This window comes from Teleopsis dalmanni, chromosome X (genome assembly GCF_002237135.1).
Source record: "Teleopsis dalmanni isolate 2A chromosome X, ASM223713v2, whole genome shotgun sequence".
Lineage (NCBI taxonomy): Eukaryota > Metazoa > Arthropoda > Insecta > Diptera > Diopsidae > Teleopsis > Teleopsis dalmanni.
In genome coordinates, this window is record NC_051848.1 from 24178683 (window position 1) to 24205746 (window position 27064).

At 27.6% G+C, this 27064-nt stretch overlaps 1 protein-coding gene across 2 annotated transcripts in view; it reads left to right on the top strand.

The window, feature by feature from the left end:
• The first annotated feature begins 342 nt into the window (after window positions 1–342).
• The window catches only part of LOC119688114 (mitochondrial carrier protein Rim2), a 46341-nt gene continuing 19619 nt past the window's right edge, over window positions 343–27064 (top strand). For both annotated transcript variants that reach the window (XM_038102764.1, XM_038102765.1), the window contains exon 1: window positions 343–1532. In XM_038102764.1, coding sequence (XP_037958692.1) covers window positions 1486–1532 — 47 coding nt within the window. In that variant the 5' untranslated portion in view covers window positions 343–1485. The remainder of the gene's footprint in view (window positions 1533–27064) is intronic.

Here is a 27064-nt window from a genome sequence, read left to right on the forward strand (position 1 = left end):
ACAGACCTAAAATGTACGAGTAAAGTCTGTGTAGCATTTTCCAATTTCGACATGGATGTTATGCTCTCTCAGATGCTCTCATTTTTTTTAAAATTTGCTGGTAAAACGCACTTGTGTGTATACAGTGTTACTCAAAGTTACTACAAGTAGCTCGTGGAATAGACCTTATAATAATACGTACTATATTTAAAAAATAAGACAGCGCCAAGAAGTCGTACCGTGTTTTTGCTTTCATGACAGTTTTGCTTAACACTGTTTGACATTTGTACTACGACAAAAACAAAAACTACAATAAAGAAAACACACAAAAAGAACACGAGCAAAAATAAAGTGGAAGTAAACTGCTTCGAAATCATTTCTCCAATACAATTGGCCGCGAATGGTTGCAAATAAATTGAAATCAGTAAATATATTATTTTAGTTTGAATTAAGGAAAATATAATATAAGTACGAGATGCATAATTCGTGTGATTGCGGCTAATGTTGAGTACTCTTTTTTGTAACGACATAGAAAAAATTCGAGTATATTTTTCTTTTGGCTTATTAAATATTTGATATTTGATTGTATGTCGAGCAAGTTTTAAATTGCAATAACATGCATAGTCAATGTACAAAATAAATAATTTGACGCGTGATAAGCAATTGCAACTGCAGCTGATCTAACTAAATTTAATTATTCATTTCTTTTTATTTTCAAAATACTTAACTTAAACAATTAAGTAAATAGAATATTACATAACTTGCTGTGCTTAAAATCAGTGCTCGATAATTTGGTTCTTGTGTAATTCGCCGCCATTTATTTATGAAAACAACAAACAAAAATAAGTTTAAAACGTACAACAAAAATCATAATTTCAATTGTTGTTTTTTACGTACGCGACTGCATGATTTGCACGTACCGAAATCAAAACCTCAAATTGCGTTGCTACATTCGCAAGTAACGCAAGTAACGCAACTAACGCAGGCTGTGACTTTCCTGTCAAAGCTCGATTAAAATTTCCTGACAATAAATTCGAAAATACAGAAAAGCATAATATTTCCTCGTTATTGTTCAGTAAAAGATTTTGTGAATTTTTAGACAAGAAATTATTATTAATGTAAACTGTTCACTTATCAAGAAGGACAATGTAAACTGTATATTATATTGTTTATATTGTTTAGCAAACGCAAACGTAAACGCAAACGCAAACGTTAACGTAAACGCAAATTTTCAGTGAAATATAAAAATCGCGCCCGTTGACTTCATTCTTTTATGCAAATCGACAATTTGAGTCTACTTGCCTTGCCGGTCGCGCTTACGTACGCAAGTGTGGTTTGTTGTTGTTCTTTTGATTCTGGCGCCGGAATCGTATTGTGCATATAAATAATCAAATAAGCAAATCAACAAATCAACAAATCAACTCAAGTGCGATAAGTACTGCTTTCCTCCCCCTAGAGTAAAAACTAAAGTTCAACCTACGCAGGAGGATCACCATTCCTTCGATTATGTCGCAGAATCAGCGCGATACCCTCATACATTTGGTGGCCGGCGGGTAAGTTCCAGCAAATATATTATTGTACAACTGCTGCTAATTTTATTAATATTTTAGTGTGTATTTTATTCATTAGTCGCTATTAGCGCTTTGTAAATTTATGTACAAAAATAGTAGCAAATAATTAACATTTGATTGATGAGCTTCATGTGCTAATATAGTATGAACGACAGACAGACATATCTATTTTCTTTACGTACTTACATACATATTATCTATTCATATTTGCAATGAAAGACAGTTCTTGTAGTGGAGTACATGTGCTCTAGTGCAAATGAGCACATTTCTCTGACCCACATATGATTATGATGACATATGATTGCCCAAAAAAAGTTAGGTGAGGAAATGAAGAATTTAGAATAATTTCTTTTATGTGTGTCGTCATCATCCTGATAAATTTTCTATTTCACAACGTTTTCTTCGTTGTTTCAGTATATGCTAATAATACAATCACAAACTGAAAATATTATTAATCTTATTAAACTTCACCCGTGAAGTTTATTTCGGCTCAAAAGTTTGTAAATAAAGACTTTGCTTTAGATTAAATTCTCACATTAGAATTGTTAAAGAGGTTTTTCGAACAGTAGTGAAACTACAACAACAAACATTCATTTTTATATTATTTTAATTAATTAAATTTTTGGCTCATCATACAGACGTTTTGAGTATTGTCAAATACCCATCATCAGTGGTCTTGGAAGTAATTTTTGTATTTAATTTATCGTTAATTATTTTTTGAGATTGCAAGTATCAGGGATTGAACTCGTGCCCTGCCAAATTTAAAGTTCAGAATCAGCGCTCCTTAACCAACTGACCCAAAGTCGTACTTGACTTTTATGTTCAACTGTTTTTCTGGAGTTTTGTTACTTTGCTGTGAAAGTTTTATTAACAAATTTACTTCCTGTGTTTATATTAGAACGAAATCATAAATCAACTGTAGAATAATTGAATTAACTAATTATATTTTTTATTTTTAATTGTTAAATTTCAATACTATTCTGTTTGTAGAGGCATTATTAGTTGCATGATTTATATACTGAGAACCAGTGACGACGCGTGCCCTATCTGGAAGGGTGTGCGGCCCTTCTTTAATGTTGTTTTTACATGTACCACTTATATTAAAATATATGAGATCTTTTATTAATAATAACTATATTATATAAGGCAACAATATATTCGTGCAATATTATAATTACAATTCATTAACAAAATAACATATTAAACAAATTAAATTAATAATTTATATACAAGTTTAATATTATATCAATATGGAAGAAACAAAACTTTTCACATAATTCTCGTAACATCAAACCAAATTTTTTCAAACAAAAGAGTTTGTACTTAGAAACATACATGTTTGTGCAGTGATCAAACAAAATCGAAACCACTTGCAATGTGCGCACAAGTACCCCGCACAATAAGAACAGAAATTCGTTGGTGCTGCTGTTAAAAGGGGAGAGACGAAATGTGATAGAAATGTATGGTGAGATGAGCTGCAAACTTCAGCCGCTCATGCAATCACTTTGGCAAATCATCATGTTGGATTCGTATGCATACAGTTGATATTCGAATAGAACAGAAAATTACTCTCATACAATTCCCACTATATAAATCTCTATTTCTGATATTACGAACGGGAGCACACGCACATTATTTTGTTCATATGCAAAATATGAATGTGCGTCCAACTTCTTTGCACACAAAGGGGAGAGACGAAATAAAATATAAATGTCTGTGATTTGAGCTGCAAATATATGAGCACAACTAACAAGTATAGCAGCTAACAGAAGCAAATTGATTGAGTTTTCATAGACAATTATATTTAATTGTTTTTGCTAAAACTTTAAAAATATATATTTATATGGAAATGTAATAAATAATAATAATTCTTGATGTAAAGATACTTAATAAATTTATATACCTATGTTATTTAACATTTTGCAAATTATATTAGGGTGTTCACCGCACACCTCCGCACCTTAGAGCAGTCGTCACTGCTGAGAACGTCATGGTAATGTTACTAATAAGGACCTAATAAGGGTCCTCAAGCTCTTTCGTTACATAGCCTTCACATTGAAGATAAGTTTCTAGGAACTTTGCGCCGATGAAGGTTATTTTGCTACCACAACAATTAATAATATAATTTTTTAATATTTGTAATATTATTTTCGTGGTATTACCCAATACGTCATCGTTGATCTGATCAACCTTTTGTATATTTTGTTCTTTAATTTCTGTGGTATTTTCTTGTGATAACGTATACTAGGTGTTGCTCTCCACTTTTATCATTCACATTGAATCCGATATGTAATTTCTCATTCTTTTGTATCATTCAGATATGCGAACTCAAGTGTTTAGAGGCATCAGTTTGAAATATTGCAAAAGTAGCTGTAGTATGCACTATAGATATTCATATGAATATCTTGATATAAATATCTGTATAGTTATAATGTATAATACAATGTAACAATAAATATGTTAATATTGAACTTAAATAATAGAGAATATATTTACTAGATACGTAGCATTGTTGAGTTAAATGTTTTAGAAACCTAACTCAAATTAGACCCTTAATAAGATTTATGCTTCGTTGGTAAAAAAACAGTGTAAATATATAAGATATTTTCTAAATACTAATAACCTATCCATTCCTCATTCTTCTTTTTTTTTTGTATGAGTTCATCATGAGTAGAGAATGTTTCGTCTAATCGCTTACAATGAATGTATTTATACAGACAAAAATTTTTCTTAAAAAAAAACTATATATGTATGAACAATCAACTAATAGAGCATATTATCTGTAATCCAACTGAAACCGATAAGTTTAAGTAGTAAGAGGTAATATAAGCTGTACTACTTAACACTTAAATAAATGAGTTTAAAACATTTAATTATTTCCATAAAAAAATACAACTCAATGGTCAGTATGCATAAGAGCTATATACAAATTTGTACCGATCTCATACAAATTGAACAAGGATATCATCTTGTGTTATTTAAAATTATAACATTTTCAGTTTCTTTTATTCTGGATTTTCGTAAATTCTCTTCACATTAAAGAGAATTTTCTAAATATTAATTATGATTTCTATATATTCTTGGTCTTCAACTAATAGAAAATAAAATGTTTAATGCTTAATTATTTAACAATTCATTATCATAAATTTCATAATTGTAGAACCATTCTTGATTAAACTTTTTATGGTTAGCTGATAATGATAGGTCCAAATCCTGACCCATAATATAATCTTTTTAAATGATATCAATTGCTTTTTATTGCTTTTTATTAAATACTAATAAACTTCTTAATACAAATGCTTCATTGCTTTATTTTTTTTTTCAAAGTCCTCTAAATCTAGTAAATGGATTGTGTAATTTGTGATTTTAAGAATGGTTTCCAAATTGAAACAAATTTTTAAAATATTATTAATTTAGTAAACATAGTCAGTAGAGACCGAGTAACTTTATCTATAATAATGTATAAGGTTCTTCAAAATTTTGACGATTTTTTAATATTATATATTCTATCTACATTACTAATATACAGATTTTCTAAAAAATATAACAATTTTTTTGAAAAGGTCACAATGTAATTAGTTCAGTCATTATGCCGGATGTTTGTCATAACTTAGAACAGTTTTTCATATGCAAACCATATTTTCGTATCGAGTTATTACAAAATTTTTGAATATTCTTCGTAGTTTATTATTTTTTTTAATATCAACCAATCAATCAATATTCTCGCTGTAATCTGATGATCTTAGTCATTCAAGTATATGAGGTATTATTTTTTCTTCTAACTTGTTAAGCTGTTTTAAAACAACCAATCTTAATGTCTGTGTTATATTTGTGTCCAAGAATTGGTTTCACAAGTGTTTTACTCATATTAAACTCATATCATGTTTCCACTACAGCTAAAACTACTTATGCTAAGATACTGTCGTTTCCATTGGCATAAGTTGATTTATGCATGTGAAATAGTTTGTCTGTTCATATTTTACCTATAAAACATATGAAAAATATTTCAAAGTATGGTAATTTTTTTTGTAAGTAATTTATATTTAAGTGTTGTATTCTTCGACATCTTGCGTCTTAAATGAGTTGATTTATTTATAATAAGCTCATTTATATGAAAGCTTTTTGTTTGGTAAATTATCTTCATCAGCAGCCTTAATGAGTAAAACTGTCTAAATAGGTCCTTTTGAACGATTTAGTTTTTGATGTAAATAGTTTTGTATAGACAAAATTATTTGTGCTCTTAAATAATCAACATTGTAGCATTTTTTCAGTTATTTTTAAACCTATTCTTTTCATTAAATAGTTAGTTCCTAAGATCGTACTTAATTCTCTTCTGTTATTTGTTAGAATTGTTTGATTGTAAGCGTACGCATATAGCTAAGCAGTAAGCAGTATAGCTAACATAATCCCATCATGATCTATTTTGTTAATTCCTTTGTGTTGCTACAAAGGTGGTTGTAGGTGCCCGTATATATCTGCCTGTGTAGTCGTTTTTGAGAGTGCTGAAAGAAGGCACTTGGTCGTCGAACTACGAGTGGTTCCTAGATGTAGACCCAGTCATTCTTGGAACCTTAGTACGTTAAATGCTATTGTTGATAGAGTATTTTCTTGCATTTGTGTTAGTGTCAAACATGTTATTCTAACAGGCTTTGTAGTATCGTCCTGTCCTATTAATGTTACTGCAATTTCAGTTCTGTTTACATTGTCAAAAACATGGCTAAATTCGGTATACATTTTAAATGTTGGGAGATAAAATATTGATCATCGGTAAATTTTTTTTTTACCAAATGTGGCTCGTCAAGTCGTATGACGGATACCTATTATATTATTAACAATAACTTTTCATACGAAATAGGTTAGGATGGTACTGTAATCTTATAGTAATAGTATATAGCGTATACTACAGATTATCTGCAAATCTTGAGTATCATACGAAATAGGCTAGGATGGTACTGTATTCTTATAGTAATAATATATAGCATCTACTACAGATTATATGCAGATCTTGGGTATCATACGAAATTGGTGTGGATTACTTTGGAGAATAAGTATGTAATGTGAAATAAGATTCTAAGTATTTATTGTCCTAGGTCCTCTTTTTTCCGAATCCTATTTTGGTTATCATTTACTTCACATAACAGACTAAAAAAAAATAATATTTTTTTTGTTATTAATTTTTTTATATTAATTATTAATATTAATTTTTAAAAATAAACTAAAAACTTAAAAATAAATCGCAAATCATCGAAAAAAAATTAGCAAAAGATGCACACGCTTAAAGCAAAATTTAAAATTTAATTTAAATGATAATTAAGAAAAAAAAACAAACATTGGAAAATAAAATAGAGTAAAAAATAAAATAAAAACAAAAATAAAATAAAAACAAAAAAGTATAAATAAAAAAACAAAACAGAAACTTGAACATGCGTTCTTCACGTGTTTTTCTTCAAAAAATTTTAATACACGCAGCCCACAAGTCCAAATTATTTTGTTTAAGTAAAAAAATTGAAAGAAAATATAAATAAGAAGAAAAAGGAAAGAAGAATAAAATACGTTTTTTTACCGGAATTACAAAAAATTTTAAAAAATTTATTTTTTTTTTTGTTTGAATTTTTTTTTTGATGAATTTTTTGGCGAACATTTTTCGAACTTCGAACTTTCGGTATCAGTGCAATGAATTGCGCATTATTGTCGAATCTCTTTTTTTTGCCACCTTTCTCTGAAACGTTCTAGTATTACTGATATTTTCAGATAAGAAGCACGATAAGTAGCTGAGATTCTGATGTATGTTGACTTACCTCCATTCCTCCATCCCCAAGAGTGTCTCTTATCTGAAGAAAGTAGCATGCTATGACTAAATGTGAGAAATAAATTCTAAACGAAAACCTTCTAATCTGCAATTTGTACTACGAGTAAATAAGGAATTTTTTAAATATTTAAAAATATACATTTATCTAGGTACGACTATCACTACCCACCCTTTAAATATTACAAGCTTCGTTGCAATGTGCATTTCTCTCTAGTCAGTCATTCATTCACATGATGGGAACAATTGTGATAAGAACTTTTTATTATCTTTAGTGTGTGTAAACACTTGAGAAAATGTAATAGCAGAGATAGAAACATATGTAGATTTGTAATATAGTATGTCTTTCGTGAAATTCTGAACTCGGTTTTTTTCTTCTACATATTAAAACTGTGTTACTCATTAATTTCTGCATAAGAGTATATAATATGTGCAATATACTAGAGTTTAATTATCGGAATCTATGAGATAACGGGAATATATAATTTATAAATTTAGCGGATTCACTCGTCTGCTGGTGCCTTAAATGTTTCAAATTCTACAAAATTTTTAATAAAATAAATCCTACATATTTCAAACCATAACCATTACCGTTAGAATATGGTGCACAATAGATCAAGCTGGTCACAGTGCGTAAATGCCTAAGCCTAACTCAGAAATCATAACTACACGTATATATTATTGATGCAACATGTCAACCCTGACTCAGGGTCCCTGAGTGATAAACAAACGTATCCAGAATTTTATCTAAAAAGCCAAAATTAAATTAATGGGTATGAAGTATGTTATATACGAAGTTATTAATGGACTTAATATTGGAAATAATTTTTTAGTTTTATATAAATTTGAAATAGCAGGTTTTATCATTATTTGCTCGTACCTATAGTTATTCAGTAAAATTAAGATTTAGAATTTAAATTGGAAAAAATTGAAATGGAATAGTGTTATGGATTCCCAAGTGATCAGACTATGTCTCTTTGACAATGTGTCTTTGTCTGATTAAGAAATCTGATTTAATTTCTTGGTTTAATACAAATTTAAATCAATCAAAGTGATATAATCAGCTAAGATGTTCGTGTATTTCAATTAATATATCACAGAATTTAAATGATTTTTTTTAAAGGGTATTAGAAACCATTGATTTATTTCAGTTCAGAATTATTTAGACTGAGACACATATTTGTTGTTGAATAAAACGAACTGTTTAGATTGCCTTAGGCCTTTGGATTTGGCTCAAGTTTTCTCAAATAGTTTATTTTCGATATCTCTATAGCTATATCTGATAAGTGGATATATCCCAAGTAAATTCGCCTACAAAAAGAGTTATATCAGTTTTCTTTGCAAGCTTGTCTGCTGTTTCATTGCCGTTAAATCCTATAACAGACTATTTGTATAGTAACACAATACTAAAAGTCTAGAATGTGTTTTAATAATCTAGTAACTGATTTGTGATGAATTCAAGTTTATTTTATTTTATACATATGAATGCATGATTTTTTGAATAATATAAATTAATACTATGCATTGCGGATCACCCATCATTAATAACGTGTGCATATCAGTATATGTTGATATAATAATATATACATATTTGTTATAATTGATGGTGCCAAAGGTTAGGTTAACTTAACTGATCAATTAACACTACGTTTCCATTGTTTTATTTAGGCAGTAAAGCTCATAAAGGTCGCTAATGAGTATAATACACTATGCAACGAGTTTTCATATAAATGAGTTCATTATGAATAAATTAACTGATTTAAAGCAAAAAATATCGCATGCAAATTTTAAAAATGAATTCTCATCAACCACAACGACCAAAATTTGAAATATTTGTCATATGTCTTATATGTAAGATGTAAACAAACACGCTATTTCACCCACACACACATGCATAAATCAGCTTATGCCAATGGAAACGACCGAATTTTGTTTTGATTAGCATAAGTAGTTTTAGTTGCAGTGGAAACATGATATTAGATTTAAATAATCAGTTTATTAAAACATTATTTTACTATTAATATTGTGCAGCAAATAATTTATTAATAAATAAATAATAAAAAAATAATCTAATAGGTTTCAAAATTATTAAAAATCGCAAAAGAGAAATAAAAATATTTTGTATAATTTCTTTTAGGTAAACAATTATTTGAAGTCATACTTCGTTAAGAATATACATGTGCATTCATTGTTTTTAATAAATAAAATATTTTTATTTGCTCACCTGAAGTATTCCTCTTACCTCAAGTCATTTGGGTTAACCCCTTTGTCAATTACTTAAATGAAGAAAAATGTTAGAATAATACATAAGTTGAAACCGGCAAAGTTTCTTATTTTATTTTATTGTTTTCATTTCTGTGGTTTAAATTGTTTATTTATTATTTTTTATTGTTGTTTTTACTATTGTAGTTATTATTTTTGTTATTATTTTTTTTGTTATTTTTTTTGTTATTTTTTTGTTATTTTTTTTGTTATTTTTTTTGTTTTTGTGCTTCTTCAAGCGCAAAATACTGCAGTTTCAAGTGGTTGCAACAGTTTCTGTCCACATAACTCGGATACTAATGGGTAGTACTATACATTTGAATAGTAAATGTATCTACTTATTTGTTTAACAAATAATTTGTGTAGAAAGCAGTATATGTATGTATAAATGTATATAAATGTAATACATAAGTATAAGTGTATATGTACATTTTAAAAATAAAATAAATTTTTTAGTTCGTTATGACAATATTTTTAAATATATTTTTAGTAAATACTATATCAATAAGTCTTGTCTTGTTTTTCGAAATGCTCCATCTTATTTTATTACATATAGATGCGTATGTATGTATGTATATGATAAATTTATTAAATATGGTTTAATATTGTTATTTTTAATAAATATAGTAAAATTGGTTTCTAATACTGATAATATAAAAGAGAATGAAATTATTTTTATTGGTAGGAATATCGCCTACAAAAGTTCGTTAACACTCCTTCCCTCCCATAGGTTCAATAAACCTTCTTACAGCGCTATAATCATATACCTATAAATTTATAACTCTACTGAGTTTTTTGTATCTATTTATATTCAGAACAGTTTCGATTAACGAATACGGAAAATGATTTCTTAGTCCAAAAAATTAAAAAAAAAATCGTCTGAAATATATATAGCATCATATAACCGCTTTCGGTTAATAAATGCGGTATATAATTTTATAGCCCAGAAAACGAAAGAAAACGTATGAAAGAGTGGGCTGCATTTTTGATATCAATATTTAGATTGATATCAATCTAGGATTGATTTTCTTTAGGTTGCTAAAGAAAGTTCTACATAAAAAATATATTAAGTCAATAAATCTTTAATATAACTTAAAAACGGTTCTCTTAAGGTGATTTAATTTATAATTATTAATTTCTTAAATATCCAAAGATAAATATCTAAATATTGAATATCTTTTAGTTATTTAATATTTAGTATTAAACTTTGTTCTGAAACTGTAGTAAAATTGTCTTCACTTTTTCAGTTTTCTTAAAAGATTTGCATGATTTTGCACCCACCCATATATATGGGCTTGCAGATGTTGTTATTGCTATTGTTAAACCCTAGATTTATTTCATTTAAAAAGGCTACTGAGCAATAACACATTACATACTAAAGTAATAGGTGAAATCGATTCTATTAGTTATATTCTTCTATCGCCATTATCTTTCTTTACTGAAAATCAGTATAAGCTTGGTCGGATGTTTTTAGTATAAACTCGTATTATGGGTGTTTTAAGTACATATGTCTTGGAGTAAATAAAGTAATGGTTTGGCAGATAATTGCGGCGGCCATGTTAGTATTGTATGATATTATAAGTATTGTATTATTATCCTGGATCTTGGTAAGAGCATAGCTTAGATTCTGTTTCTTTGGTAAGGTACAGCTTACCGTATAAAATGTTACCGATTGTCAGTACGACTTACTATAATTATAAGCACCATAATTCACCGAGCATTATATTCAAGTTTTTCCGTTACCGTCGTATATTATTGTTCTCTGATGTTGTTTTAGAATGGTCTTCTGATTTTCATTTATTTCCTAACTTTTAGTTTCTTAGGGTTGGTTACTTACTTTCTTCCTAAATTTCTGGTATTACCAGACAATACCATAGAATAGTGTTAGTAAAAACTTGAGTAGGAATGATTGAAGGTTGTAACAGGAATATTATCTTATATTACTCTCACATAATTGGAAAATTAATTAATAAATAAATTATTTTGCTAATTAATGTAATTGGGTTAAATATATCACCGGATAAACCGGGTAGTTATTAATGTATTCAGTTGTCAAGTGGGTGATGTAGAAATTGATTTTCCCATTTTATAAGTAAATTATTACAACATTGTTTAACTGAAGTGAACACAAATTTGTGTGAAAAGTTTTGTGAAACGTGATATTTTACATTTTGTTTAAAAATAAATTTCATATTTTTCTCAATATTATTTCCTTAGAAATTTGTCCGTATATAATTGTACAAAAAATATTTAATAAAAACTATTTCAATCAATAAATACACTTTTTGCATCTACAATTTAACCGTATTACCGATACACAGTATATGATTTATGAATATTTTTATTAATTTTTAATTGAAATCATTAATTTGGGGATTTATTTAAAACTTTTTCACTAATAAAGTTTTATTTTTTTTGCAAAGTATGTACATTTTTATAAATTACTTTTAATTAACTTTCAAGAAAATATTCCCTATTTGAGCTGATAACTCGTTCAATGTAAATAGTTCAATAGTTCAAAAAAAGAAAAAAAAATACATCTCTACTGTACTCGATTGTACTAGATTTATTAATTATAATATTAGTGAGCAATTTATTATTTTACTTAATTTTATACTTTATACATTGGATTAGGTGAGGTTAGTTAAGGTACGGTGAGATTAGATTAGGTTAATTAAGATAAGTTTACTTCATTAAGTTACTTCATTTGACATGTTAACCTTTAAAAAACAGATGAGAACATTTGCTATATTAAGTTTGATTAAGTTTGAAATTATTTTAAACTTGATCCATTAACATTATAATTATAATAACGTAGGATTGATATTTATATCCATATATCAAGTGTGACTATAGGCTTCTTATTTAAATTTCATTTCGAAGTCAATTATGACAAAATAAATATTCGAGCATGAGTCATTTTTTTTCCAATTTATCAGTTTCTACAAATCCAAATTCAGGCCCAATAAATATATACGGATTTTATTAAATCAATAAATTTTTCCAAACACCACTGATGATAGATATTTGAGTATAATTGAAACTCCTACGTGTTTAGACCATACACGCAGTTTCCTGAACATTTCCAGTAAATTCTTGATTTCTTGGACCGTGAAACGAAAAAAAACGTATGGGGTGTTTACAAAATGTTAGTTTTTAAATTACAAAAACTATATTACATTAATTGCCTTACTATACGCTATGTAAAACCTTATCTATCTATACATTGAAATATATCTATGACAAAATATTCATTACAATATGTTTTATCTTTTTAATAAATATGTATGTTTTCAATATTTTCTGTTTTTAGTGCTATTAAATATGTTGCAGTGAAAAAGAAACAATATTATATTTATATACACATATGTATGTATGTATATCGCTATCTCTTTCTCTATCCATATACTATTACTTCAATTCAAATTTGCGTAATATGACCAAGGTCTGGACTTTAAAAAGTTCTTTGTGCAAACTTAATTAAGTTTTAATTTCTGTTTTGTAAAACCATTTGTATATCATATTGAAATAATAATATTATTTTTTTTAATATTATTGTATTCAAATTTGTTAAGCAGAAATTTTGTTATCAGTTATTAGTAATTGTATGCTATTTTCGTCCAGAAATCTATAATATGATCTAATATAATCGACATCTGTTTTCTTCTCCCTTGTAAATGTTTGACACATCACTGCAAAAATTTAATATTTTTTTTATTTGAACCTAGTGAAATATTCGAAATTTTAATTAATTAATGTATACATCTATATTAGATTGAACACAGGGCTGTGAACCAATTTATAACCACTACCTTTTTAATATAATTAACTCAACCACTGAACGAAACCATGACTTTGCAAATTCTGTTTGGAACCGTTAATGTTGGGCAGAATCAATTAATCAAACCATAGTATCGAACTATTTCAGAACCGCTTCATCCAGTCGTTATTAAAAGCCCAATCCAGCCCAATCATTTCGGTTGTTATAATTTTGCGGATTAAGCTGTTATAGACACTTATTCGATCTATACATCTTAAATATTAACTATTACAATTTTGATTATAAAAAAAATAGATATATTTTTTTTGAAATCTGTATTCAAATATATCTTGCTTAAGTCACAGACAAAAATCGGAAAATATATGTAAAGTGTACAAAGTACACTGTGTATATTTTATTATAAATTTTTAAGACTAGTCAATTAGTCTTATATTTTATTAGTCTTGTATATAATATATATATTTATGTATTATATATAATATAATAACTTTGTTTACATCAATTTTTGCCAATAGTTAGTATTTATTTCATTGTTACTCTTTCAATAAATATTCAATTTCACTGTTCCAGATATTATTTTAAGCTTACTTGAAGTGCATATTAGTTAAGATTCTAATATTATTTTTATTATTTTCATAAGTAATTATGAAAGAGCTCAAAATATTCTTGAAAATTTATTGACTTTGTAGTATTGATAATTTGGCAAGTTTACAACAATTTTAAAAGTTTTCTAATTGCTCAAGATGACTGATTTGACAATTCCTTAAAAGTATCTATGCATTACAAATTGAATTATAAATGCCTTAAGTATTTATGTGCGTCACGATTGCTGCAACTGAATCTTGTGAACACGTTTTAATCAGTGAATTACACAACTACGCGATAATTTCAGATGGCTTGATGGCCAGGTGCTGAGGTGAGACGATAGGAAAGATGTCTGTTTCAACTTTTTCTAGCACATTGACTTAGTTCATTGTAAACAGAGGTGTATCCATATATGTTCTCAATGTAATTAGTGTCTCTAAACGTCAGAGAGAGAGAGAGAGAGAGAGAGAGAGAGAGAAAGAAAAGGTGCAAGAGAGAGAGAGAGAGAGAGAGAGGGAGAGCAATAATAAATACAAAATTAACAACAATAAATAATTAAATTTAAAAAAAAAACACTAATTTATTTTAGCCCACAATTTCAATGTTCATTGTGGTCAACAAACTAAGCGAAAATAAAAACAATCCTTAAGAAAAAGTTAAAAAAATATTGCACATTATAAATAATACACTCTAATATTTATACATGAATTATATTATATATTATTTTGCCAACATTGCTAATATATGTATGAATATGTTTGTTTGTTTATAAAAATTTAGAAATATTTTGCAATGCTTGTCTGTGTGTTTACCGCGGTTGTTTATAGCAACAAACTTAACAAATTTTAGATTGCATTTTATAGGTCGTTATTTACGATTTCACGTACAAATTTAGACATGCACATACGGCATTTTTGGTATATAATTTTTTAATTTTTATTTGTGACATATTTTAAACTTAAAAAAAACCCGAAATTTTTAAAAACATCAAAACAAGAAAAACAAACATAATCAGGGGCGTTTACCAGCGGAGATGCTTGGGATGTAAACCCTCCTAAAATATTTCCGACAATATTTATATAAATTAGTACCCAAAAATTCCAGTGTTCTATTTTTAAAAAAATATTGTCTTGTCTTCTTAATTTTTTTTTGGATCATCTTAGATGTTTGTGTCCTAGCACTACTATGATGAAACAGACAATTGTTTCTTCTTCTTCTTGGATTTTTTATTTTAGATATCATTCATACTTGTTATTCTCCAAATAACATAAGTATAATAAAGTATTTTTATTTTTAAGTCATATTTTATATAACATGTAAGATAAGTTTAATGAACATCTTCATTTATACACAGGTCACTTCCCAACGTTTGGGTGATCTTTCCGGTGTACATCTTCCGCTAGGTCTTATATCTCAAGCAATTTAAATGAAACAGTCATTAGATATTCTTAAAATATGCTAATTTCGAACCTGCTTTTTTGTTCTTATTAACCACTAAATAATCGTAACGTTGGTCTTTTTACGAATTACTTCATTTCTGATACAATTTAGATACGTTTTGTTTAGTGATGGAACCAAGAATATGTTTTTTTTTTGTACTACGTAATATATATTTTATTTTTGAATTTACACCTTGTACTTGACCATCATAGATCAAAATGATCAAGTACAAGAACGGTAGACTTGACCGTTTTAAGTTGTTCCAGTGATACAGTTGCAACATGACCGATTTTTCTAAAAAGACATGCGACCATTTGCTTGGATTTGTTTCGTCCAGGGAGAACTTTTGTCGGGTTCTGCTCGATTTGAAAGACCCAATAAGGCACATAAGCGTAGATCCGCAATTCGTTAAATTGATGCGATAATAGGACAACATGCTTGCTGTTGAAGCAGAACGACTATTTTTGGTTTAAAAGAAGTACGAAATAATAAATATATATGTATATATAATACATAATATATATATGTTATTACAGAATATATACATTAAATTATTTATTTATGTATTTATTTATAGTTATTTGCTTTTGGCATTATTGTAAGTTGGTCTTAACATATTATTTATTTATAGATTATATAGACTTATGAGTATTCAAAGAATTTTAGGGGGAAAACAAATTACAAAGTTTTGAAATCAAAATTATTGGTTGTTTTTAAATAAATTTTTATTAGTTCTTATGTTAGTTTATTTTAGTTTTATTTTATATTGTTATTACACTATGAAGAGTAACAAAAATTTTATAGTTTTTGCTGCAATTTCAATTAAATATTTTGTATTATTTTATTTTTATCCGAGTGTGCAGTTAAAATAATTTTTATTAATATTTTTTATGTCTTAAAATATTAATATAATAAAAATATTTATTATTTTTATATACAAATCTACTTAAATTTTAAGTGTTTTGTTTTATATGTGCACCAAAAATAAATGATTTGTGATGTTTTAAACAATATTTCAAACATTAGCATATCTAGGGGGTCCATGTGGTAAAGATTTCATCGTAAATGTGTACCTGAGTTAATCAACTTATTATCAAACAAAATTCATGGACAATTATGTTCACAGTTTTAAATTCAATTCCTTAATAACGGATGTATTTTATTTTTAACTCTTTATTGAATAAAAAAGCGAGGGGGTGAATTGTAGTAAAGTTATTGTCGATATACTTTTTGTATTCTAAATGAAGAGAGAGGGAGAATCATAGTTTAAAATAGTAGTTTTAGTTTTTGTTTTATTGTATTATATAAATATTTCAACTACATATTAGGGGTACTCTTCTAAAGAGATAAATGCCTTATAAACCTTATAAACGTATAAATTTATCTTCTTGGTAAATGATGTGTCGTATTTTGTATGAAAAATAGTGTACACAAACTTGATAAATTTACACAAAAATTTTACCGCTTAAATTTATATGGTGTAAATTTATCTTACAAATAAATATTAAATTCAATTTGAACCTATGGTATAGAACAGTGGTGTTTAGCGTGTAACATAAATATAGAAAAAAATCCAGAGAGTAGAAAATAAAATTCTCCGACAAGCTTTGTGCGCTAAAAACCTACACAAAGACCTAAATTTACCAGCTGTGAAAGAAGTTATTAGCCAATATATGTCTAAATTCTGAGAGAAACTTAAGTCGCATCTAAATCTTCATGTTCGACACTTATCTTCTGGAATTGCACTAAATCGCCTTAAAAGAAAATCATTGATAAATATAAATACCCTAGCTCAATAGTATATATGTTAGTTTTTTTAAGATTCACAAAATTATTGTCCATTTCTATTTAGAAAGATTCAAAAAATAAACCAATCAAAGAAAAAAAAAAAAACAAAAATGTATCTGTTGTCAACACAGAGTTTCATTCCAAAACAACTACTTCATTTATAAAAATATCTCTGTAAATAATTTTTAGTTTGTACTTTTTGCTCAAGTTCTATTGACAGCTGATCAATACAGTTTGCACAAATATTTTAAATTGCGACGATATTTGCTAAAAAATTGCACTACTAAACATTGCATTTTGTGCTGTCATAATTCTTGCTTTTATAAATAGTGCTATTACACAGCAGATTGATAAATTGACACAAATATTTCACTAAGTGCGTTCATATAACCGTGTACGTAAACGAAAACGAAAAGATTTTATAATTCTCATTAAGTATACTTTTAATACAATATATTAATATACGTGAAAAAGTGATTGAATATATTTTTAATAGACCATTGTAATTTAGTGTTAGTATATATTATCCTCGAATAGAACTGAAAAATATGAATTAATTATAATAAAGTTTTAATAATGCAATTGTTTCGAGATAAATATTAGTAAAAAAATTAAATAATTAAAAAAAAAATATATAATATAAAAAACTTATAAATAGAATAAAAATAAAATTTATTTAAAAATTAAAAGCTTGTTATGCGTAATTTATTATTTCATCTGTCGTTTATTTTTTTTATAATTAAACCTATAAACTGCAATGAATAACATAAGTTAAGTTGCCATTTTTTATTAATTAATATATTTGTAATCCTTGTAATCCTTGCAAACTGTTGATATAAAACTCTCTGCTGATTAAATAATTTTCTACTTCATTGAATTATAGTTGGCGTGACTCTATAATTTCGACTATCTGCTTTACGCTCCGGTTTTAAGTGGTTTATGAGTGATGTGAGAAGAAAATGGCATTTTTTATTTGCCTTGGAGTAGTCTACTATTCATAGAACATACTCTTGTCTAACTAAAGACCAAGTACTATTTGTCCTGATAAATGATAATAGACTGCTTTCAAATATAAATAGTTCAGTCGGTGAAGCACAGTAAACCTGCTCAGATACACGTAGACAAATATTTATTTCATTTTTTGTTTTTTTTTGTTTTTGAATTATATATTTGAACGAAAAGAACTTTCATTTGTGAATGGAAAATTACTTTCACCAAGGGTTGTTTTTCACCAAAGCTAAGTGGTTTGTCTACATTTGATGTCTGTCCGTCTGTTTGTTGTGCAACAAGTGACCTAAATACGTTTGGAAAACGTGAACATAATCACGTAACAACACGTTTTGTCAATTTTAATTCTCCATTTTCAGCTAAATGTTTATTTTCTCTATTCACCTACTATAATTCCATCCTTTCACTAGTTTTTCATGAAGCAGTTCTTAGCATATAGCAATTTTCATTTAAGTTCATTTCGAAAGTCAACTTCAATGTGCATATATTTAGATACTGAAACGTTTTTTATTTCAACCTGTTTAAATTATGTTAATTTTTTTTTTTTTTTTGTTTTGAGTCAGTGACTTATACTAAGTATGGCCAGTCACGCTACTGAGCACAGGTTCATTTTGCGGTACGTAAATGCCAATTGACTATGTCGCCTCCATTACCGGCTGATTCATTTACGTGCACGAGCACCGCGAACTATTTTTGTACCAGACTCACTTTGTAGTTCAAACGACAAAACAACCTTAATTAAGAATGAAGTATATAATTCAATTCATTTTTACATGAAATGTACTGTACTGGCACGTATAACAAATTAAATTCCCATTTTGTAAAAACATTGCATAAAATCATCGTTGTTTATCGCTTTTGCTAGTACCAAACTGCCAGAACGTTTCTTCGATAAGTCGCCGATAATGATACAAAATACAATTATAATAATATAAATATATATCTATTTATATATTTATATTACTACTTGATTGACTTGATTAGTTAAAGTTTGTTTCTTCTGAGTTGAATGCAATCTCATGAATCTACAGTTCATTTTAGCAATGTTTGTCGTGTCTTACATCAACTCATCGTTCTATCGTTCTATCAACTCTCATAAAAAGCGTTCATATGCGCTTTAGAATTTCAACTACATGTTCTGATATAACTAAAATTAGATAAAAATATTTGATTATAAATACCTTTTATATGAACAATAAATATATAATATTTCTGTTTTAAACAAACGCAAGCGTAAAATTGTGTCAAGGGCAAATTTGTTTCATTTCTAATTATATATTTTAAAAATAAAGGCGCAAAATTTATATAAAATAATCTATTAATTATATGAATCAAATATAATTAAGGTACTTAATTAATAAGCTTGTCGCCTTATAAAAATATAGGTTGTATTATATCTTATTAAAATAAAAGTTGTTTTATATCTTATAAAAATAAATGTTGTTTTATATCTTACAAATAATAAACTGTCGTATATCTTATTAAAATAAAAGTTGTGTTATATCTTATAAAAATATAAATTGTGTTATATCTTATAAAAATATTATATATTATAATGGTTTTTTGACGGCTCCCTCACCAATGAGCTAGAGCTGGTGTTTATGGACCAGGCAAGAGTAGTAATGCAACTATCTTTCAAGCGGAAATATACGTGATAGATAGATGCGCCCGTTTCAACCTTAAACGTAACTACCGGCATCGTAAAATCGCAATACTTACTGACAGCCAGGCAGTTATAATGGCACTCATATCCTACCAGGTATCATCTAAACTGGTATGGAAATTTATTGACAAGCTGAACATACTCGGCTGAAACAATCAGGTGCACCTAGTATGGATTCCGGGACATGCTGGTATCCAAGACAATGAAATGGTAGACAAACTTGCAAGAAGATACGCAACCTCAAGAATGATAGGCCCAGAACCATTCTGTGGGCTAGGCAAAGGAACTCTAACTATTCTTATGAATGGTGCAGAGGAAAACGAAAGAGAATTCTATTGGGAAAGAATACCAGAAGTCGCACAATCTAAACTGCTGTTAGGGACTTACAACCTAAAACGCTTCAAAGATTGCATATCACAATCAAAAAACAACCTAAGATGTATTGCGAGATTATTGACCGGTCACTGTAGATTGAATAATCAACTTCGAAATTACGAATTCAATCCAACACAGACTTATAATAATGGTTTTTAAATATTTTTTTATTCAGCTATAGGTTACTATTTGTTAAATAATTCAACGTTTGTTTAAGATTTTTATAATATATAATATATTTCGACTCTTCTTGAGAGTCATCATCAGGATCACGATCTAACATAAATTAATATTAATAAAACTATATCTACGTCATCCTCTTTATTCTATTGTCTATCTTATATATCTTATAAAAAATATTTATTTATTAATTTATGTATTTGTGAGTTAACATTAGCATGACTTTCTCAGTATTACATTCCTAGATTTGGTTCTATACATAAGAAGGAATATATAAATAGTGCAACAAATAATGCCTCTATAAACAGAATGATATTAAAATTTAACAATTAATAAGAAAAATATAATTAATTATTTCAATTATTCTACAATTGGTATATGATTTCGTTTTAATATAACACAGCAAATCTATTTGTTAATGAACTTTCATAATAAATTAACAAAACTCCAAGTTCGAACGACTCTGAGCTTCCAATTCGGCAGGGCACGAGTTCGATTGTTTGTAACCATATCATAGTTTTGTAATTATGATATGGTTACTATGATAAATTTCGAGCAAATTATAATAGTCTAGTTATAACCCTAACAGCTGTTTTATATGACTTGACAAATATAGTTGTATTAAGTCGATAGGTAAGGGTTTGGCCATCGTATGAGTAGCGCATTGGCGCCGCTTTGTTACCACTTTAAATGCTGGAACAAATAGAGTTTAAAAGAAACTCCATTTGTTTAAGTTCACTTTAGTGGCAATAGAGTTTCTTCTGTTTAAGTAGCGCATAGGCGTTTTCACACCCGGTCATGAAAATTTAAGTTCTAAAACCAAACAATCAAAACTATTTAGAAAAAACTATTATGTTTTAATCTAATGTTTTTATAGTCTAATCTTATCTTCATCATTAAATTATCTGAACAATGATTTCGTAATATTAATGAATTTTATAAGATTTTTAGAATATTATCGTCTATAAAAGAGATGACAATCACACTAAATATGGAAAATCTTGAAATATGTGATTCAACCGTTAAATTATTTTTTTCCCTTTAAATACTTAACTAAAAATGTTATTCCGTTTATAAAATTAATATTTCCATTTATGAAAAACTTTTCCAACTCTGTTGGAAATAAGTTATACTTCTCTAATCGCATTCATAGAAAATTCCACAATTTGGCGAATGCTTTGATAATAAATTAATTTTTGCATACATAATCTATATAATGTTCATGAATTATATATTACTTATATACATATATGAATACAATCTGTGTATATATGTATGTTAATAAGCTAAAGTTTATTGCCAAACTACAAACGTAAGCATATAAATTCTATTTAAACAATTTTTCCATTGTGACAAAAAAACTTTTTAATAAGCGGCAAATTTGTCCATGAGATAAGACCACTCTACTCCAACTTTGGTTCCATGTGGTGTGTTTTTCAGACATGATTTTTACTTCTTTTTCACTATAATTCAATATAATTATTCAACGAAGTATATATTGAAAAAAAAAAACATTTTGGCAAACATACACATAATCTAAGAAATATCAATTATACATATATGCTGAGATAAGAAATATTAGTTTTTGCCACTTTATTGTACGTATATTCGCTGTGATAGTAACCTTCGGATCGGAAAACATCAGCTGTTTCGCATACGAAATGTGCGCACCGGCAATTCTCTAGGTTACTAGTGAATCGATTAAATATACATACCAACGAGTTGTATACAAAATATTTTCTGGTAGTGCCTGCCATGCTTTTGGTACGTATTTAAGTGGTTCTGTCTGGTTTTACTCTCATATTATTTAATAATATATATATATATTAATTATAATGTTTTTTTTTATTCGCTGTCAACTGCTTCTTGTTTATTTTGGTTATAAAAGTGTGTTAACCTTAGTATTGTTTTTATTACTTATGAGTAGACAATAGATATATTTTAGCAAAACAATGCAAATGAAAATTTTATTACGTTAGACCATGGAAAACTCTATCAATCAATGACAAATTAGGTAACAAATAAAACTTAACTGAAATTTTGCAATTTAATCATATTTATTTGTTATTTCATAAAAAGGCTCTATTGCTTTTAAGATAGAGATACATTGACGCCAAGTACTTAATAAACTTTTACGTCCTAAGTTCTAATTAGCAGCGTCAATACATAGATCATTATTGCTAATAATATAGTGTTATTATGGGTATTATAACTAAAGAAAGTGTTTAATATGTAGTTCCAAACGAAATTTCGTGTCTTGTATAGTGGAAAATGTTGGAAAATACCTGCATTGAATCACACATGTAAAAATATAGACATATGAATAGTATAAAACATATGATAGCTGATCCGTCTGGTTAGGACCACCTTTTGATGGTCAATGTTAACGAAAATATCGATGAAATCAAATAGCTAGTGCTTGAAGATTTTTTTTTTTTTTGCGGTGAGGAGGTGGTATTCTTTAAGCACCAACAGACTAACCATCGTCGGGTCGGAATGGTGTGCCCAACTCCATAAAATTAGTATATAGTATATGGACTAATACTGTTTTCACTATTAGACTTTATGCCATGTTTTTACTGTCTCATTTATGTAGTCTTGCTCATTAAGACCTCCAAAGAGATTAATTTACTATACAAAGAGTTTTCATATAAATGTGCTCATTTTGAATAAATTAACCCTTTAAAATAAATTTCACACAAGGGAAACAAACAAAATTTGAAATATTTGTCATATGCTTAAAACACATTATGCCAATGGAAACGGCTAAATTTTAATTTCATTAACATAAGTAGTTTTAACTGCAGTAAAAACATGATATCAGAAAGTTATTAACATAAAAATACTGTCAAATGTTTTGACTAGACTTTTTTGTTATAGTAATAATGCTTCCTTAATTATAGCGACTGCATTTATTACTGTTGTAAATACAATGCCATAGGTCTACTCTTGTAGTGGAAGCAAGCCTGTTCATAACATTATGAAAATCAAATCAATAGGGCATGAAACCAATAGGAAATTTGTGCCGAAAGAGTTCAATTTTGTACAGAAAGAATAACTAAAGCTGAAGATGTAGTATCTTGAACTTTTTTACAGATCCCATCTTCTATAACTGATGAAAGGTGGATACTAATAAACATGCCATTGATTTTCGGAATGGTGCTTTAAGAACAAAATGACATTCAAAAAACCCGGGTGTCAGAGTGAATATCCCAAAACATCTAAAACTGTGATTAGATAAACTATTGTAAACACACTGGGCGTATAATATAATAAAACAATACTTATATTCTTTTCTAATTATAGATTTCGGACTTTTTTTACACAGAATATAAAGAGTGGCTCTACAAATTTTAAAGTGACTTATCTCATCTGCGCTATCATCTTTAATAAAATTGTTTTTAATATCTTTATTGAATATAATTAAAGTTTTGATTGCACATTTAAAGATGACTCCGAGACTAAACTTTTGATTGTGTGATCTTTATATTTTCTTTTTTTTTTATAAAGCGTTGGGTGGTTATATACCTATATGGTCCCTTCTACTTATAAGGAACTAAATATGAACAAAACAAAAAATTAGTCATAAAAATGGCTTTATTATTTATCACAACATTTTAATTTATGATTTATAAAATTTACATACGTTCCTTATCGTTTGACATGGCATTTTCTCCTTTCTGCTTGAGACACCTCCAACATATAATTTTTAAACGAATGTTTGGTTTTATCTGCCGATGAAAATTGCTATCCATGCAGTTTGTTTTGAATGTGCAAGAATAATAAGTCATTTAGAGTTAAATTAGGTTTCTGTGGGTCATTGGTGACTCATTGGTTCAATGTTTATGTTTTTGAAAAGTCACTTGTTTGAGTCGATGTATAATAATTCATATTGTTGTGATAGAGTATTATCCGTTTATTATTATTCGAACATAAACAAATAATAGTGTGCCATTCATAATTAGTCTGTAGAATTCTTATTACAGATTTACACAATTTTAACACGTTCAATGGCTGTTAAACGATCCATATTGTAAATAGACAAACCTTAAACTTAATATATAATACCTTGAATGGTAGTTTTGTTATATATATATCACTAAAGTAGAGTTGCTCAATCAGAACAGATTTATACAATTCTTACATGTTCAATGGCTGTTAAACGATCCATATTGTAAATAGGCAATATGATACTTAACCCTTTAAACAACTTAACCTCTTATACATATCTTAATAAACAACTTCATTCAATCTGTGTCTTTAAGTCTCTTCAGAGCTATTCTAGTTAATTTAAACTGAAGTCTCTTTTTTAAAAATATTTTGTTATTTAACTCGCCTTATTTTTTTTGTATTTATTTAATCTATTATTAAAATATTCACAATTTTATTTACCGTAAAAATAATGTTCTGTGCTATTATATTTTAGTGGTTCATATATTTTTAATGCACAAAATTACCAAACACTTAAAAATATTTAAAAATAATTTCATCTGTGCCTTTTGTGATAAGAAGTACAATGTTTGCGTTATTATTATAGTCTTTTTTAAATATTTTGAGTCATCCGACAAAAACGCAATTTAAAATGTTCCATTTTGAAATGAAATATAAAGAATTACACCATTAAAAAGTATTTTCGAAAAATTTCTTAAAATTGTTTTTCTTTTATTTTGAAACAAAAATTTTAATGCGCAACCCTTGGATCACTTACACTTCACTTGCTCCTACTATTATTCTTATTATTTCTAATAACGGGTGCCAATACAATCATGTTGAATTATTAACTATTAATTTATATTTTTAAATAGTTTTTATTTTTTTAATATGTCTTTATTATTATTCATTCTTATATATTAAAATTATATATAAATAGTTTAAAGTTATATATAAATAGTTTAAAATTATATATACCATAAATAAATTAAATTTATATAGAGATAGTTTAAATTTATATAGAAATAGTTTATATATATATATATATATATATATATATATATAAAATTATATATACCATAAATAATTAAATTTATATAGAGATAGTTTAAATTTATATAGAAATAGTTTATATATATATATATATATATATATATATATATATAATTATTAATAAATAATTTGTAAATTTATTAAATCTGTATTTAAAAAATAATAAGGCACTTGCAATATATATTTTACCAACAAATCTTTGATATAAGACGTTGCAGTCACGGTTAGGTTGTCTGACCTCAACTACAGGCTATAGGTCTATTTCTACTCGAAATTTTACGTTTCTCTGTAATTTTTGATTTTTGAAAAAAATAATTCAATTATCTCTGTTACCTTCAATATATGACAATATGCTTGTAATTAATTTTCCTTAATTTCGTTAATAAAATTAAATTAATTTGGAAAGTCTTCATACTGCCTCAAATGAATTACATGCTCCAAACACCGTTTGTATCTGGGAAATTTGAAGAGTTGATTATTATAACTATAAACGATGGCATACAGTAGTGTGATTAGCTTTAGAGAATCTCAGGTATGTGGATTATTATTTTCCCCCTCTATTTTAAATTAATAACAGTTACTCTCTATATTCAAATTTAAAAATTTGCACTACTTTAAAAATATTTTCCTGATTTTATTATAACATATGTCTATTTAAAGTTACTACAATGAGAACTTTCCTAACAAATTCCCAACAGATGTCCTTTCTTATTTGAAAAATTTTTTTATGGCAAAGTTTTTTTTTTATTATTTTTTGGAATAAATTCCTTTTTAATGTTAATTTTTTCTTGCCGAGAGTGAGTCTTTATGAGCGTTTTTATGACGAAAAGAAACTCTTTAAAAGTTAGACGTTTTCGAATAGCAAAGAAAAAACAAGGAAATTTGGCTGACCATAAAACGCTGTTTCGAGTATTACCAAGTACTCATCATCAGTAGTCTTAGGAAATATTCGATTTTCTTCATTAGTTTATGGTCTGTATATAATAGGTTTGGACTGCAAGTGCCAGGCTTAGGTAATATTCGATTTTCTTGTTTAGTTTATAGTCCGTATATAATTTGTTTGGACTGCAAGTGCCAGGTTTAGAACTCGTGTCTGTCAAATTAGAAGCGGTGACTAATCATGTTTTTCCACATATAGCCAAGTAGTCTATAAGCTCGTTCTAATTTAAAAAGCACGGCAAGTGCTTTAGTTAGTGTCACTACTATTCGCCAGCTAGAAATTGCACAAAGCCAGGCTCTGAGAAGACATTTCTAAGTACCATGGTACATTGGGACGAATGATATCCTCAGGGACCTCAAGATTTATCTCATCAAAAAATACATAAAGGATAGAGCCCTGAAATTAATTGCGTAAACTGACACACTTACCAACACCGTGTTAACAAATCTCAGAATGGTTACAGGCTCCTCGGGGAGGTATGCAAGGTATGTGTAAGAACTGTTTATTTTACGGGGTGTCATTCTATATAATCTGCTGACATTGTCAGCATCTGCCGGCTGAAAAGTAGTCAGTAAAACTGCTTATTATTGAATGAATGCTTTATGTAAGTAAACTAAAATTAACTAATTTACTCTGGACATTTCAATCTGTGAACTCAAGATCTCTGAGTTGAGTGAGTTGAGTGAGTTGACTGAGTTTACCG